The sequence below is a fragment of the Coregonus lavaretus genome, assembly GCF_964263955.1.
Source record: "Coregonus lavaretus genome assembly, chromosome: 31".
NCBI classification, from domain to species: Eukaryota; Metazoa; Chordata; class Actinopteri; order Salmoniformes; family Salmonidae; genus Coregonus; species Coregonus lavaretus.
Window position 1 is genome coordinate 19,660,151 of NC_140018.1, and position 13,119 is coordinate 19,673,269.

The window sequence follows — 13,119 nt, forward strand, 5'->3', positions numbered from 1 at the left end:
GTATTGCAATTTTTTATTTCATTCGCTCAAACAAAACAATGTTAGCATGTAAGAAAATTGTAATTAACATGAGAACGGTATGGTACAATTTGAATAAAATAATACAAATAAAGGAAACTGATAAATTAATTTCAGAGACATTCAGTTTAATTTCTCCCGAATATTTTTTATTATGTCCACCAACTTCGGTTCCATCAGGAGATGGCAAAATCTGAGTTTGGGGACTAAATCAACAATTTGATTTCCAAGCGCCATGAACATAAACCGCTCTGTAACATACAAATGGCATGAGGAAAATACACCATGTCTGTACTTTGAAAGATAACTTTATTCTCCCTTTAAAATAACTATACCAGGATGCAACAACAAAAAAATCATGTGTGAGATTGACAGTTCCTATAATTATTACTAGTCTTTAAATCTTTGACATATTAAATGCAAATTCAGAACAAGGCACAAACCATGAAGATCACAAACATAATTATCCGTAGATATGAATGATCCTTGATCAGAACGTTTCACCACCCAATCCAAAGAAATCGATATAGATCCTTCTCTTGACAATGATGAAACAAAAGGCGAGTCAGTAGAGTGTGACGTGTGTAGGAGGAGATTGTAGCTGACACCTTTGGTGCGATAGCCACACTATTGGCGATGGCTGCATCTTGTAAGCAGGTTCATCATAGTATCATGAATTTCTATGGGTTTATAAAGTGCAATCAATGCTGTAAACACTCTTGCGTGCAAACCTTCCTATGCTTTGATCCAGAGAGAAGGGTATTAGTTGTGTTTGAGCAAAACACACACAAGGGGAGTGTTTTGAATAATGCTCACCACCACACCTCAGCTGTTGCCATGTCAGATCCCTGATCAAAGTCAATCCCCTTACCAGCAAGTCAAGAGAATAGAAGCAATAGGAGCAATAGAGTTTTACATTGAAGACAGTTCATTCTTTTACACTAGTCTCATGTTCACTTGGTTTCTCTCAGTTGATTGTACATCGAGATTTTTAGGAACGCAAACTCGGCACTGTTTTGTTTTGAAAAGGAAACAACATTTTCAATAAAAAGTTGCCATTCCCATGACCAAATTAGTCAAACAAAGGGGGGTTGTGGGGGGTGGGGGGTGTAAGGTGTGCCATTATCAGAACTTCATATTATAGGGGAGGAAATAAAGGCTTTTATTTTTAATTTTTTACTAATAATCATGAAGCGCAAGTGAAACACTTAATGCCACAAGCATGTCCACGGATACATCATGCAGACAGACTTCTTTCTGGGGTGTCCCTCATATCCTTTTTCATTACTAATTCTTTCAAATGCAAAAAAAAGAGAAGAAATTGAATTTAGCTGCAATATCAATAATAAGATACAGTAGCCTTCAATCCCAAAACAAAATACCATGAATTGAAAAAATTATGACATACCTCAGTAAATTAAGTACATTATGGCTATAAACAGGGAGGGTCTGTCCATCCATCTTTTCTCAACCCATCTGTTTCACACAGTTAGAATCTATGGAGGAGGTGGACGTAGAGGAAAGGAGGAGATACTGTCACAGTCACATCCTTAACAGGTGTTCAGAATGGAGTTAAAAGAACAGGAACATTTAAAAGGAATAATGTGTGGGAAAGTCAACCCAGATGCTACACTTATTGCTTATAAACTGACGGACAATAATTACATTTCGTGATAGCCTCACGACCCTCACCGTACAAAACCTTACATGCACCAAAAATTGGACAGAAACTGCGAGGGAGAGGAAAAAAAGGTTCAGCTCATAATAACAGTACAGAGATTTCAAATAGCTCTATCTCCAGATCTGGTCATGGTGACTTTAGCATTATTAATCATCACTAATTGACAGAGGTTGTTTGGTAAAGAGCTACAATGATTGACGTTTAGAAAGGCATACCCTTTGTGACTGTCTCATCAGTCTGCAACACATAGAAATGCACTACAGTAGCTCATTAGAGCAATTGTTTCTATAGAAAAAATAAGAATGATATTTGGATACTAAACCAAACAGACCAAGAGACAGACCATCATGTAAAGATTTGATTAAGCTACTTGATATGGCCATGGTTTACATTAAAACAGACATGATTGATAGACTTGTAGATATCTTTTTTTCTTCTTTTGTACATATTCAGGTTAAAATAGTATTTGAGGAAGACTAGCTTTACAGAGTCCTGCAGCAGTAGACTATACCAAGTCCATCAGTCAGTCCTTCATTCACACCCAGAGGCTCCCTCCTATGGCCCTATGGGGAACTGAGTCCTACTTCCCTCACTCTCCTGCCTCCAAACTTCACACTCACCCACTAAATGTGCCTTTTCGCTATGAAATCACAAGTGCACGCTAACCGTTCCAATTCTTAGTGTAAATGCTGTCTGTTTGATTTCTCACACTTCAATGGTTAATACAGTATACAGTTCAATATAGTGTTATTTTTTATTTGTTGATTTTCCTTGTTTTCTTGTGTTATCGACAAAGAGAGAAATCTTTGCATAATGACAGTCACTCCTCTTAAGACTGTGTCCTGTCCTCCTGGTGAGGCTGCGGGAAAATGGCGGGAACGGCCAGGCTTCACAAGATGGACGCCAGCAGTGCTTCCATGCTACACGCATCCCGCTCTCCCTCGCCTCCCACTCTCACTCATCCCCAGCTGTGTGTCTGACGCTGCTCCGCTCACAAAACGCTTTCTTCTGTATTAATACGGTTATTATTGTTATCGTCACCACCTTTTTAGACTTTTTTTGTTTTCCTTTTTCGTTTCTTTATAATATTGTCCTATCTGAAGTTGACCTGTCACAGGTGTCTGGTAATGGATGTAATGTACAGGGAGGTGAGATCCTTCTACGCCGTGCTCGACTTTCCCAGCTCCTCCCTGATGGCTGTGAACAGACAAACAACATGTCAGTTATATTGTGTTTTGTGTTGTCTTTGGTGTGATATGCAGTGGCATGAATGGTGCGATGCTAATTCTCTGATGACAAAGGTACAGTAGGCCTCAACTGAACACAATATCTTTCTGTGCTTTGAGGAACTTATTTCACGCCCTGTCACCTCCTATTACACGGCAGCAGCCCTGGCCGTGACCCCACTCTCAGAGGGCGTCTCAGGGGGAGTTGGGATATGGAGAAAACACGTTTCCAATTCACACCTCACACTTGTACAGGTTACCTGTACATGCAGTGAAACAGGACAATTATATAAGCACCCTCAGTATGTGCATCAGGATGATCAAGCAATCAGTTACCATCAATAAGTTCCTCTTTCAGCTTCGACAACTCCTTCCTCATCTCATCCAGAATGTCCTGAAAATAAGGTTGGAAAGAAAATTTGAGACAAAATACAATGGAAAAACAAAGAATTTGTTTCAAACAGGCACTTTGGACATGTGAAATGGATTGAAACTTGCACTAAAGCAGAGGGGGGGGGGGGACAGTGACTTTAGCATCAGTGAGAGATACTGTCCCAGAGAGCTGAATGTGTGTTAGTAAGCCCATAGTGTCACTGCTCTGTGTTACTGCTCTGTCTCTGACTGAGGCTGTTGCTGTGTACACAGATAGGGAGGCTATATGGAGAATCTACACTTATCTAACAGGCTCATTCATAGGGGAGGAGGGAGGGATTGCCCCAGCATGGGACACCGTCATTGGACACACCCTCTCAGGGCTCTGTAGTTTTCTGTGTAAAATACTACAGCTCCACTGTTCTGCCAGCAAACAGCAAGTCAGTCATCTTTTACGTGTCTCCTTTGAATACCTGTTTCAATCTGTCGTAGTCGAGACCTTCTGTTGGCACCCCGTTGGCACTTAGGGATCCAGTCGGTGTGGGTGTGGACTTCGGTCTGTAGATGAGATAAACAGAAAAAGTTACAGTAGTATACCTAAACTGGGGCTGTTGTCGAGGGAGAGTCCAGAAGTCACTCTTGGAAGAAAACCAGACAGAAAAGTATCTACTGTGGCTGGATCAATCACCTCTACATTCTGCATTCACTCATCAGACAATTCAATCACTTAAAAAAAAAAAGAAGTTACATTAGCATTTTTTACAACTACAATGTAAACAACTTGAAAGAAAGTGCAAATTGATTCAAATTGACAGTTTGATTTCAAAACACAGCAGAAAACATAGGAAGTTACAGATTTTAACACACAGAGAAAATTGTCATCATACCCCAACATCCATTCTTTTAAATTCAGTATTGTGAAACTGATATACTAATCTGGCAATGTAGAGAATAATGTACCATCATAATGATTTTCATGTCCATGTGTCAAAATTGATAACTACACTAGTTAAACAGCTGAGCCTATTTGACAGGGTACCTAACCCTTTGGCTGCCCACATACAGTATAAGGCCCTTTCATGAACTTGATTTGTTAGTTAGAGTATCATTACGCTCTGAGCAAACTGAAACTATAGTGAACAGAAATATGACTGTTCTGGCACATGACAGCCCGCTTGGAGTTTGCCAAAAGGCACCTAAGACTCTCAGACCATGTGAAACAAGATTCTCTGGTCTGATGAAACTAAGATTGAACTCTTTGGCCTGAATGCCAAACGCCACGTCTGGAGGAAACCTGGCACCATCCCTATGGTGAAGCATGGTGGTGGAAGTATCATGCTGTGGGGATGTTTTTCAGCGGCAGGGACTGGGAGACTAGTCAGGATCAAGGAAAAGACAGACGGCGCAAAGTACAGAGAGATCCTTGATGAAAACCTGCTCCAGAGCGCTCAGGACCTCAGACTGGGGCGAAGGTTCACCTTCCAACAGGACAATGACTAAGCACAGAGCCAAGACAACGCAGGAGTGGCTTCGGGACAAGTCTCTGAATGTCATTGAGTGGTCCCAGCCAGAGCCCGGACTTGAACCCGATCAAACATCTCTGGAGAGACCTAAAAATAGCTGTGCAGCGACTCTCCCCATCCAACCTGACAGAGCTTGAGAAGATCTGCAGAGAAGAATGGGAGAAACTCCCCAAATACAGGTGTGCCAAGCTTGTACCGTCATACCCAAGAAGAATCGAGGCTGTAATCGCTGCCAAAGGTGCTTCAACAAAGTACTGAGTAACGGGTCTGAATACTTATGTAAATGTGATATTTCAGTTTTTTATTTATACATTATGGGGTATTGTGTGTAGATTGAAGAGGGAAAAAAACAATTTAATCCATTTTAGAATAAGGCTGTAATGTAACAAAATGTGGAAAAAGTAAAGGGGTCTGAATACTTTCCGAATGCACTGTATATACGCAACATGCAACAATTTCAAAGATTTTACAGAGTTACAGTTCATATAAGGAAATCAGTCAATTGAAATGATTTCATTAGGCCCTAGTCTATGGATTTCACATGACTAGGAATACAGATATACATCTGTTGGTCACAGATACCTTAAAAAAAGATAGCATGGATCAGAAAACTAGTCAGTATCTGGTTTGACCACCATTTGGTTTGACATTTCCTTCGCTTAGAGTTGATCAGGCTGTTGATTGTGGCCTGTGGAATGTTGTCCCACTCCTGGCTGTGCGAAGTTGCTGGATATTGGCGGGAACTGGAACACGCTGTCGTACACGTTGATCCCAGAGCATCCCAAACATGCTCAATGGGTGACATGTCTGGTGAGTATTCAGGCCATGGAAGAACTGGGACATTTTCAGCTTCTAGGAATTGTGTACAGATCCTTGCGACATGGGGCCATGCATTATCATGCTGAAACATGAGGTGATGGCGGCAGATGAATGGCACGACAATGGGCCTCAGGAACTCGTCACGGTATCTCTGTGCATTCAAATTGCCGCCGATGAAATGCAATTGTGTTCGTTGTCTGTAGCTTATGCTTGCCCATACCCTAACCCCACCGCCACCATGGGGCACTCTGTTCACAACGTTGACATCAGCAAACCGCTCGCCCACACAACGCCATACACGTGGTCTGCGGTTGTATGGCTGGTTGGACACATTGTAAAATTATCAAAACTTGAGACATCTGTAGCATTGTCTTGTGTGACAAAACTGCACATTTTAGAGTGGCCTTCTACTCTCCCCAGCACAAGGTGCACCTGTGTAATGATCATGCTGTTTAAATCAGCTTCTTGATATGCCACACCTGTCAGGTGGATGGATTATCTTGACAAATAATAAAATGCTCACTAACAGGGATGCAAACAAATGTGTGTGCAAAATTTGAGAGAAATAAGCTTTTTGTGCATATGGAACATTTCTGGGATATTTTATTTCAGCTCATGAATCATGGGACATGTTGCGTTTATATTTTTGTTCAGTGTAGATTTAGGCAAAGTGAACCAGTAAATTAATAGGAAACTGTCCTATGACTGGAATCACTAGTAGAAAAGCTAAATGCCTTAGGTAAAGCCAGCCCAAAGTACACATGCTACACACACCAACCATATGAGTTCACACAACTAACATTGGGAAGTTCAGCCCAATTGAAACACAATCAAGTTGAATTTGGGAGTCAGAGTTCAGAAACAGGCCGATGTAGTTCGAACATGCACACACAATGCAGCAGCCACACACAGCCATGCTTCTCTGCTATTGGATCAGCTGTGACAGGAAACCATTGCCAACAAGGAAATCACCATGGGCTACGACTACAGGAAATGATTAAAGGAAATGTCACACTATCAGAGTGTGAAATCAGTGAGGAAATGAATTCCGTGAAAAGCCAACAGGTTGCCAGGGAGGAAGTGGAAGCCAAGAGAATATGAGAGGTGTAACATTAGGTTACAAGAATGTTAGCTTGTTACGATTCCCAACAGCTGTCTTTCTGTAGTGTATGCGTGTGTGTCTCTGTGTTTGTTTGCGTCTGTGTGTCTGCTCTAGTGGTCTCTGGTCCTCTTGCCTCCTCTATAGGTCAGATATGAATACCAGTTTATGGGGGAGGAATTAATTCCGCCCATCTGCCAATGCAGGGCTGTGTGGCCTTATCTATGGGGTTCTTCTGAGACAGTTGGCACGGACGTGAATATTCACAGCACTGGGAGGGGTCTCTATCTTGCTCACTATACAGTGGCACACAGCCACAGAGTCTGTGTTGAGTATGTGTGTATAGTAAAGCAACTGGAAGAGGTTACATGAATTCATAGATACTTAAATTGGTTCTTTTTGTATAAATAATAAACCATTAGCAGTCAGGTGATTACTTTGTTGGCAAAATAGAGATATATGGGAATTACAAGGCACTAACCCACCCCCACCCCACCCACTTCGAGCACAGCAAATTATACAAAAGGAGTAAAAAGGGAGATTTGTCACTCTACAGGCCTGTATACCTGTTTACGATATCAGAACCCATCGGATTTCTCCACAGTGAGTCCCGTCTGTGAGAGAGAGACTAGCTTTTAAAAGGGCTGTCCTGTAACCCCATGTCCCCTCCCTAATCAAGCCCACACCAAACCTACAGGCTACAGACAGCAGACTGAGTATAGCTACCAGGGAATCTGGAAAAACAACAGGTATTGATGATATATTGATTTGTTTTAAGTTAACTTTACATTGATAAAGCATTGGAATTTTTTAGGGATCCGGTAATTGTCTTTTCCTGCTTATATGCTAAAATGCAACACTGGCCTCTTTATAAAGAAGTTCTAAAAAATATCATACATTCTCAGAGGAATTGTGGGGAGGGCAGCCAGCATCCTGTTTTGCACATAGAAGCTGGAGGTGTATTTCCAGAACACTTTCTCACCGACAAACCCTCACTTAGAGCCCTGCAATTAAAACCTGGAATTGTGGGCTTTGATTGACACATCCCAGGAACACTCACTGCTACGGACAGCCTAGCTAGTGGTAGCCTAGCGGTAAGCAGCAGCCCTGTGCTTTAGTCATGTTATTAACCATTCCTAAACCAGCAAGCCCAGGGGTCGAACCCCAGCAGTGTGACATGCTCTGCTATGCTCTGTGCTCCTTCTTTAATCACGTGATGATGAGCGGCAATGCTGAGGCAGTCAGTGATTCAGATAGGCAGTGGAAATTTGGACCTAGTCATGTTTGACCCAATTATGGGTTTAGACTCAGAGACTATGTAATATAGACATTTGTACATGAAAGCACACGATTGAAATCTAAGCCCATTTATGGGATGGAATGCTGGTATTTACCTTCCAATGACCGGGGATTTGCTACCATTCAGAGTGTTAGTCCTCTCCCAAGGTTTTCTGGGCATGTCTGAGGAAGAAACAAACAAAAACATTAGATATATTACAGTGATAGAACTGAACCACTATCAGGAGACAAAACAAATACAGATACAGATAAACCACAGATTGAAAACTATTAGCTAACCTAGAGACACAAATACATCTGTCAAACTACATTAACTTCTGGCCAATACTGACTAGGATCTTGGTGGTCTGAATGTGGAAGGTGCATGTTGCTGTTCTGGTCCTTTATATCTCTGACCACTACAGTCCTGTACTGTATACTAGACTTAACACCACTCACCTGGTGTGCTACAGGCTGACACTTTGGGAGTTGTGGTGCCCTCGCCGCTCTCATCCTATTGGAGAGAAGCACAGGGCGTTCAAAAGTCAGAAGTTATAGGTCAGGCAGCTTCAGATAAACAGGTGAGAAAATATGACCTATTTTTAAGTTAATAATCCACTGAAGGAGAGCCATTGGTCCTCTTTAATGTCACTAATGACCACCAAAGAGAAACATATGAAGCTCCAAAGACATCCAGAAGAGGGAAAACAAACACCAGGCTACTGAATTATAGATGGGTAAAATATAAGTCCCATAATAAGTTGCATGGACTCACTGTGTGTGCAATAATAGTGTTTAACATGATTTTTGAATGACTACCTCATCGCTGTACCCCACACACATTCTGAGTGTACAAAACATTAGGAACATCTTCCTAATATTGAGTTGCACCCCCTTTTGCCCTCAGAACAGTCTCAACTCGTCTGGGCATGGACTACAAGGTGTCGAAAGCGTTCCACAGGGATGCTGGCCCATGTTGACTCCAATGCTTCCCACAGTTGTGTCAAGTTGGCTGGATGTCCTTTGGGTGGTGGACCATTTTTGATACACATGGGAAACTGTTGAGTGTGAAAAACCCAGCAGCGTTGCAGTTCTTGACACACTCAAACTGGTAACGCCTGGCACCTACTACCATACCCCGTTCAAAGGCACTTAAATCTTTTGTCTTGCCCATTCACCCTCTGAATGGCACACATACACAATCAATGTCTCAAAGCTTAAAAACCCTTCTTTAACCTGTCTCCTCCCTTTCATCTACAGGTGACATTAATAAGGGATGATAGCTTTCACCTGGTCAGTCTGTCATGGAAAGAGCAGGTGTTCCTAATGTTTTGTACACTCAGTGCACTAAGGTCCCTCAGTCGAGCAGTGAATTTCAAACACAGATTTAACCACAAAGACCAAGGAGGTGTTCCAATGCCTCGCAAAGAAGGGCACCTATTGGTAGATGGGTAAAGAAAAGCAGACATTAAATATCCCTTTGAGCATGGTTAATTACACTTTGGATGGTGTATCAATACACCCAGTCACTATAAAGATACAGGCATCCTTCCTAACTCAGTTGCCGGAGAGAAAGGAAACCACTCAGGGATTTCACCATGAGGCCAATGGTGACTTTCAAACAGTTACAGAGTTTAATGGCTGTGATGGGCGAAAACTAAGGATGGATCAACAACATTGTAGTTACTACACAATACTAACCTAAATGACAGTGTGAAAAGAAGGAAGCCTGTACAGAATACAAATATTCCAAAACATGCATCCTGTTTGCAATAAGGCACTAAAGTAAAACTGCAAAAAAAATTACAAAGCAATTTACTTTATGTTCTGAATACAAGGAGTTATATTTGGGACAAATCCAACACAACACTTTACTGAGTACCACTCTTCATATTTTCAAGCATGGTGGTGGCTGCATCATGTTATGGGTATGCTTGTCATCGGCAATGAATAGGATTTTTGTTGGATAAAAAGAAACGGAATAGAGCTAAGCACAGGCAAAGTCCTAGAAGAAAACCTGGTTCTGTCTGCTTTCCAACAGACACTGGGAGACAAATTCACATTTCAGCAGGACAATATCCTAAAACACAAGGCCAAATATACACTGGAGTTGCTTACCAAGACGACATTGCATGTTCCTGAGTGGTCTAGTTACAGTTTTTACTTAAATCTTCTTGAAAATCTATGGCAAGACTTGAAAATGGCTGTCTAGCAATGATCATTAACCAATTTGACAGAGCTTGAAGAATTGTAAAAATAATAATGTGGAAATATTGTACAATCCAGGTGTGTAAAGCTCTTAGAGACTTACCCAAAAAGACGTACCCAGCTGTAATTGCTGTCAAAGGTGATTCTAACACGTATTGTCTCAGGGGTGTGCATACTTATGTAAATACTTATATTTCTGTATAAAACTTTCAATAAATTTGCAAACATTTCTAAAACATGTTTTCACTTTGTCATCATGTGGTATTGTGTGTAGGTAGGATAAAATATATATTTAATACATTTTGAATTCAGGCTGTAACAACAAAATGTGAAATAAGGCACTGTAGATGCTGTCAGGCAGGAAATACAGAGATGACCTTTCCCTGACCTGTCTGTCGGTCTGTCTGTCAGTCATACTCACAGCTCGCTGCTCTGGCTCAGGCGATGATCCCTTCTCTGCAATTCTTCTCCTGAAAAACAATACAGAATATTAAGATAGATTCCCAACCTCATAACACGTTATACTGTATGCCTAAACCAAAATAATCTAACTTCTCACAGCAAATGACTTTTAAATAATATTTGGCTGACCCCGACAGCTACATGGTCTGCAATGATATGGTAAGATTTATTGTGACAAGACATTTCCTCCTCCATCCTCAATATTGTCCTCTCATGTTGTAGATGGGGATGTAATGTAATGTCACCTTCTGGCCAGCAGGGCGCTCATCTCCTCCATCAGCCCCCCTCCTCCAGGTGCTCCTCCCAGAGGACCGTTCCCTCCAGGTTTGGCCCCTGCAGAGCCAGCCAAGCCACCAGCCATGGCTACAGCCAGAGCAGCTGCCGCATCACCACCACTATCACTCTGGGGGGACAGAGAGAAGGACATGACAGTGTTGTAGTGGCAGGCCATGTTACAGAGGCACATAACTGGGGGTCAGGTATGGTGGAGTACAGTATATGGAGGATTGAAGAACAGTATGGCTACATGATTTGTGTGACTGTTGCTGGATAAGCCCCCTATCCTGGGATGAGGATATGGGATGTGACAAACAGTTTGTGTCTGTGCAAGGGTAGGGATGTTTGTGTTTCTGTGTGGGTCAGCCTCTCACCCTTGGCACTTTACGCAGTTTGGCTCCAGCGAGGGCAGCAGCCAGCCCGGACAGGGGGCGGTCCTCCGACGGGGAGAAGAGGCCGGGTGGCAGGGGAGGGGCTGGGGGAGGGGGAGGGTGGGCCTGGCCACTGGGGGGAGGTGGAGGTCCGGGTGGGGGAGGGGCCCCGCCACTGGTAGGAGTGGGGGGTAAGGGGGGAGGGGGAGGAGGGCCTGGTGGGGCAGCAGCCGTGTGGGTCACAGTGGAGCTGGGAGGGAGGGGGGGAGGGGGAGGAGGGGTGGGCAGCACCAGAGTCAATGCTGTGTCTGTTTGGGGGGGGGGAAGAGTAAACGATCATTATCAAACTTTGGGACTCACAGAAAGAGCAGAGTCAGGAGTTCTCTCCTGTTTAGTTTTCTCCTCACATACAAAACTCAGGCTTCCTAAAGTACCCATTCTATATTTACCGTCAATACTAACATTATAAGGCTTGACCATTTATTGGTAAACTTTATACTTTAAAACTTGATTTTGAAGACATGGTATGAACATGCTACATCCACTTGTTGTTTGTCATACAACATGCATGCACATTAGTGAGTTATGGCCTAAATGTATCCATTTGACGGAAGCAAATGGAGACATCCCACACATAAACAAGGCAGAAAATGTACACACAAACACATAGACGCACAGTGCAAAATGCATTGGACACAGGAACTCTAGCAGCCTAAGTTAGGTCAATATCTGTATAAGAGCAGCCCTAAACCATTGAACCACAGAGAAGTATTAACTCTAATAATTAGCTTGTAAAAAAATCATTGTGATTCCTCAACACAGACAGATGATTGGATCAATAAGCCATAATGGAATGTGCCCATATTGAGCTCCTGTCAATGAGGATCAGTCCAAGTGGGAGAAATAGACTGAATCTACATATAAATGCTACTAAAGAGTTACTCAAGGGTAAGTTGTAATACACAAAAATATGGCACTTTATAAAGTTAAAAATATAGTATAATTAATGCTAATGCAGTATTTGAAAAATTTCAAACCACAAAGGTTTTCAGAAAGATTTAGAAGAACTACTATTGAATGAAATGTTATTTCCAATAAAGTTGATAAGGTAATCAGATAAACGTGAGGGCAGGTTTAGGGAGAATAATAAATAGCTTGTCCTCATTTGACATGCAAATTGGTAAATAGAGGAACGCTCTATCAGTATACACAGACAGTGCAGTGGTGGCTTGAATACTAAATGAATGATAAATATCAAATGCAGAGGACACATGTGATTTATCTGCTAATAATTCTATTCAGCAGAGGGAGAAATTATAATTTATACATGATTGATTCCAGCCGCTAATCTTACCCTGGATAACAGTGAAACACCCTCTAAAGACTACCACAGAGTTTGGCCAATTAAGTCATTTCATAATGGAAATACAACCAACATTTCTGTTAATTTCTCAGCATTAGCGACCCTCCCCATCCCCTGAAACGTACTGTAGCGTCATGATAACAAACCTAATCAAGTGAACATGGATGGAGCAGAAATAAAAGCACTGTTCAGTCAGCTCTCCATCCGTCAGTCAACTCTCCATCCGTCAGTCTCTTACTATTTGTAACACATATACAATCCTACTGTCACCAGACCCAGTAGGCTTGATTAACACTGACATGACAAGTGAGGTTGAAAAGTAATGGTAAAATAATAAGGTCATCACAATGGTGAATTGCTGAAAAATAATAATTTGAGGTGAGAAAATAAACAAGCAAAAGAGAAACAACAAGACAATGATCC

General features: G+C 42.0%; 1 protein-coding gene across 1 annotated transcript in view; it reads right to left on the minus strand.

Moving 5' to 3' along the window:
- The window catches only part of LOC311107062 (protein enabled homolog), a 136,225-nt gene continuing 123,106 nt past the window's right edge, over positions 1-13,119 (minus strand). The window contains exons 6-13 of the mRNA XM_084149523.1: positions 11,337-11,641; positions 10,932-11,089; positions 10,646-10,694; positions 8,476-8,530; positions 8,133-8,199; positions 3,771-3,855; positions 3,262-3,319; positions 1-2,896 (exon numbers count right to left, since the gene is read on the minus strand). Of these exons, the coding sequence (XP_084005649.1) occupies positions 2,859-2,896; positions 3,262-3,319; positions 3,771-3,855; positions 8,133-8,199; positions 8,476-8,530; positions 10,646-10,694; positions 10,932-11,089; positions 11,337-11,641 (815 nt within the window). The 3' untranslated portion in view covers positions 1-2,858. The remainder of the gene's footprint in view (positions 2,897-3,261; positions 3,320-3,770; positions 3,856-8,132; positions 8,200-8,475; positions 8,531-10,645; positions 10,695-10,931; positions 11,090-11,336; positions 11,642-13,119) is intronic.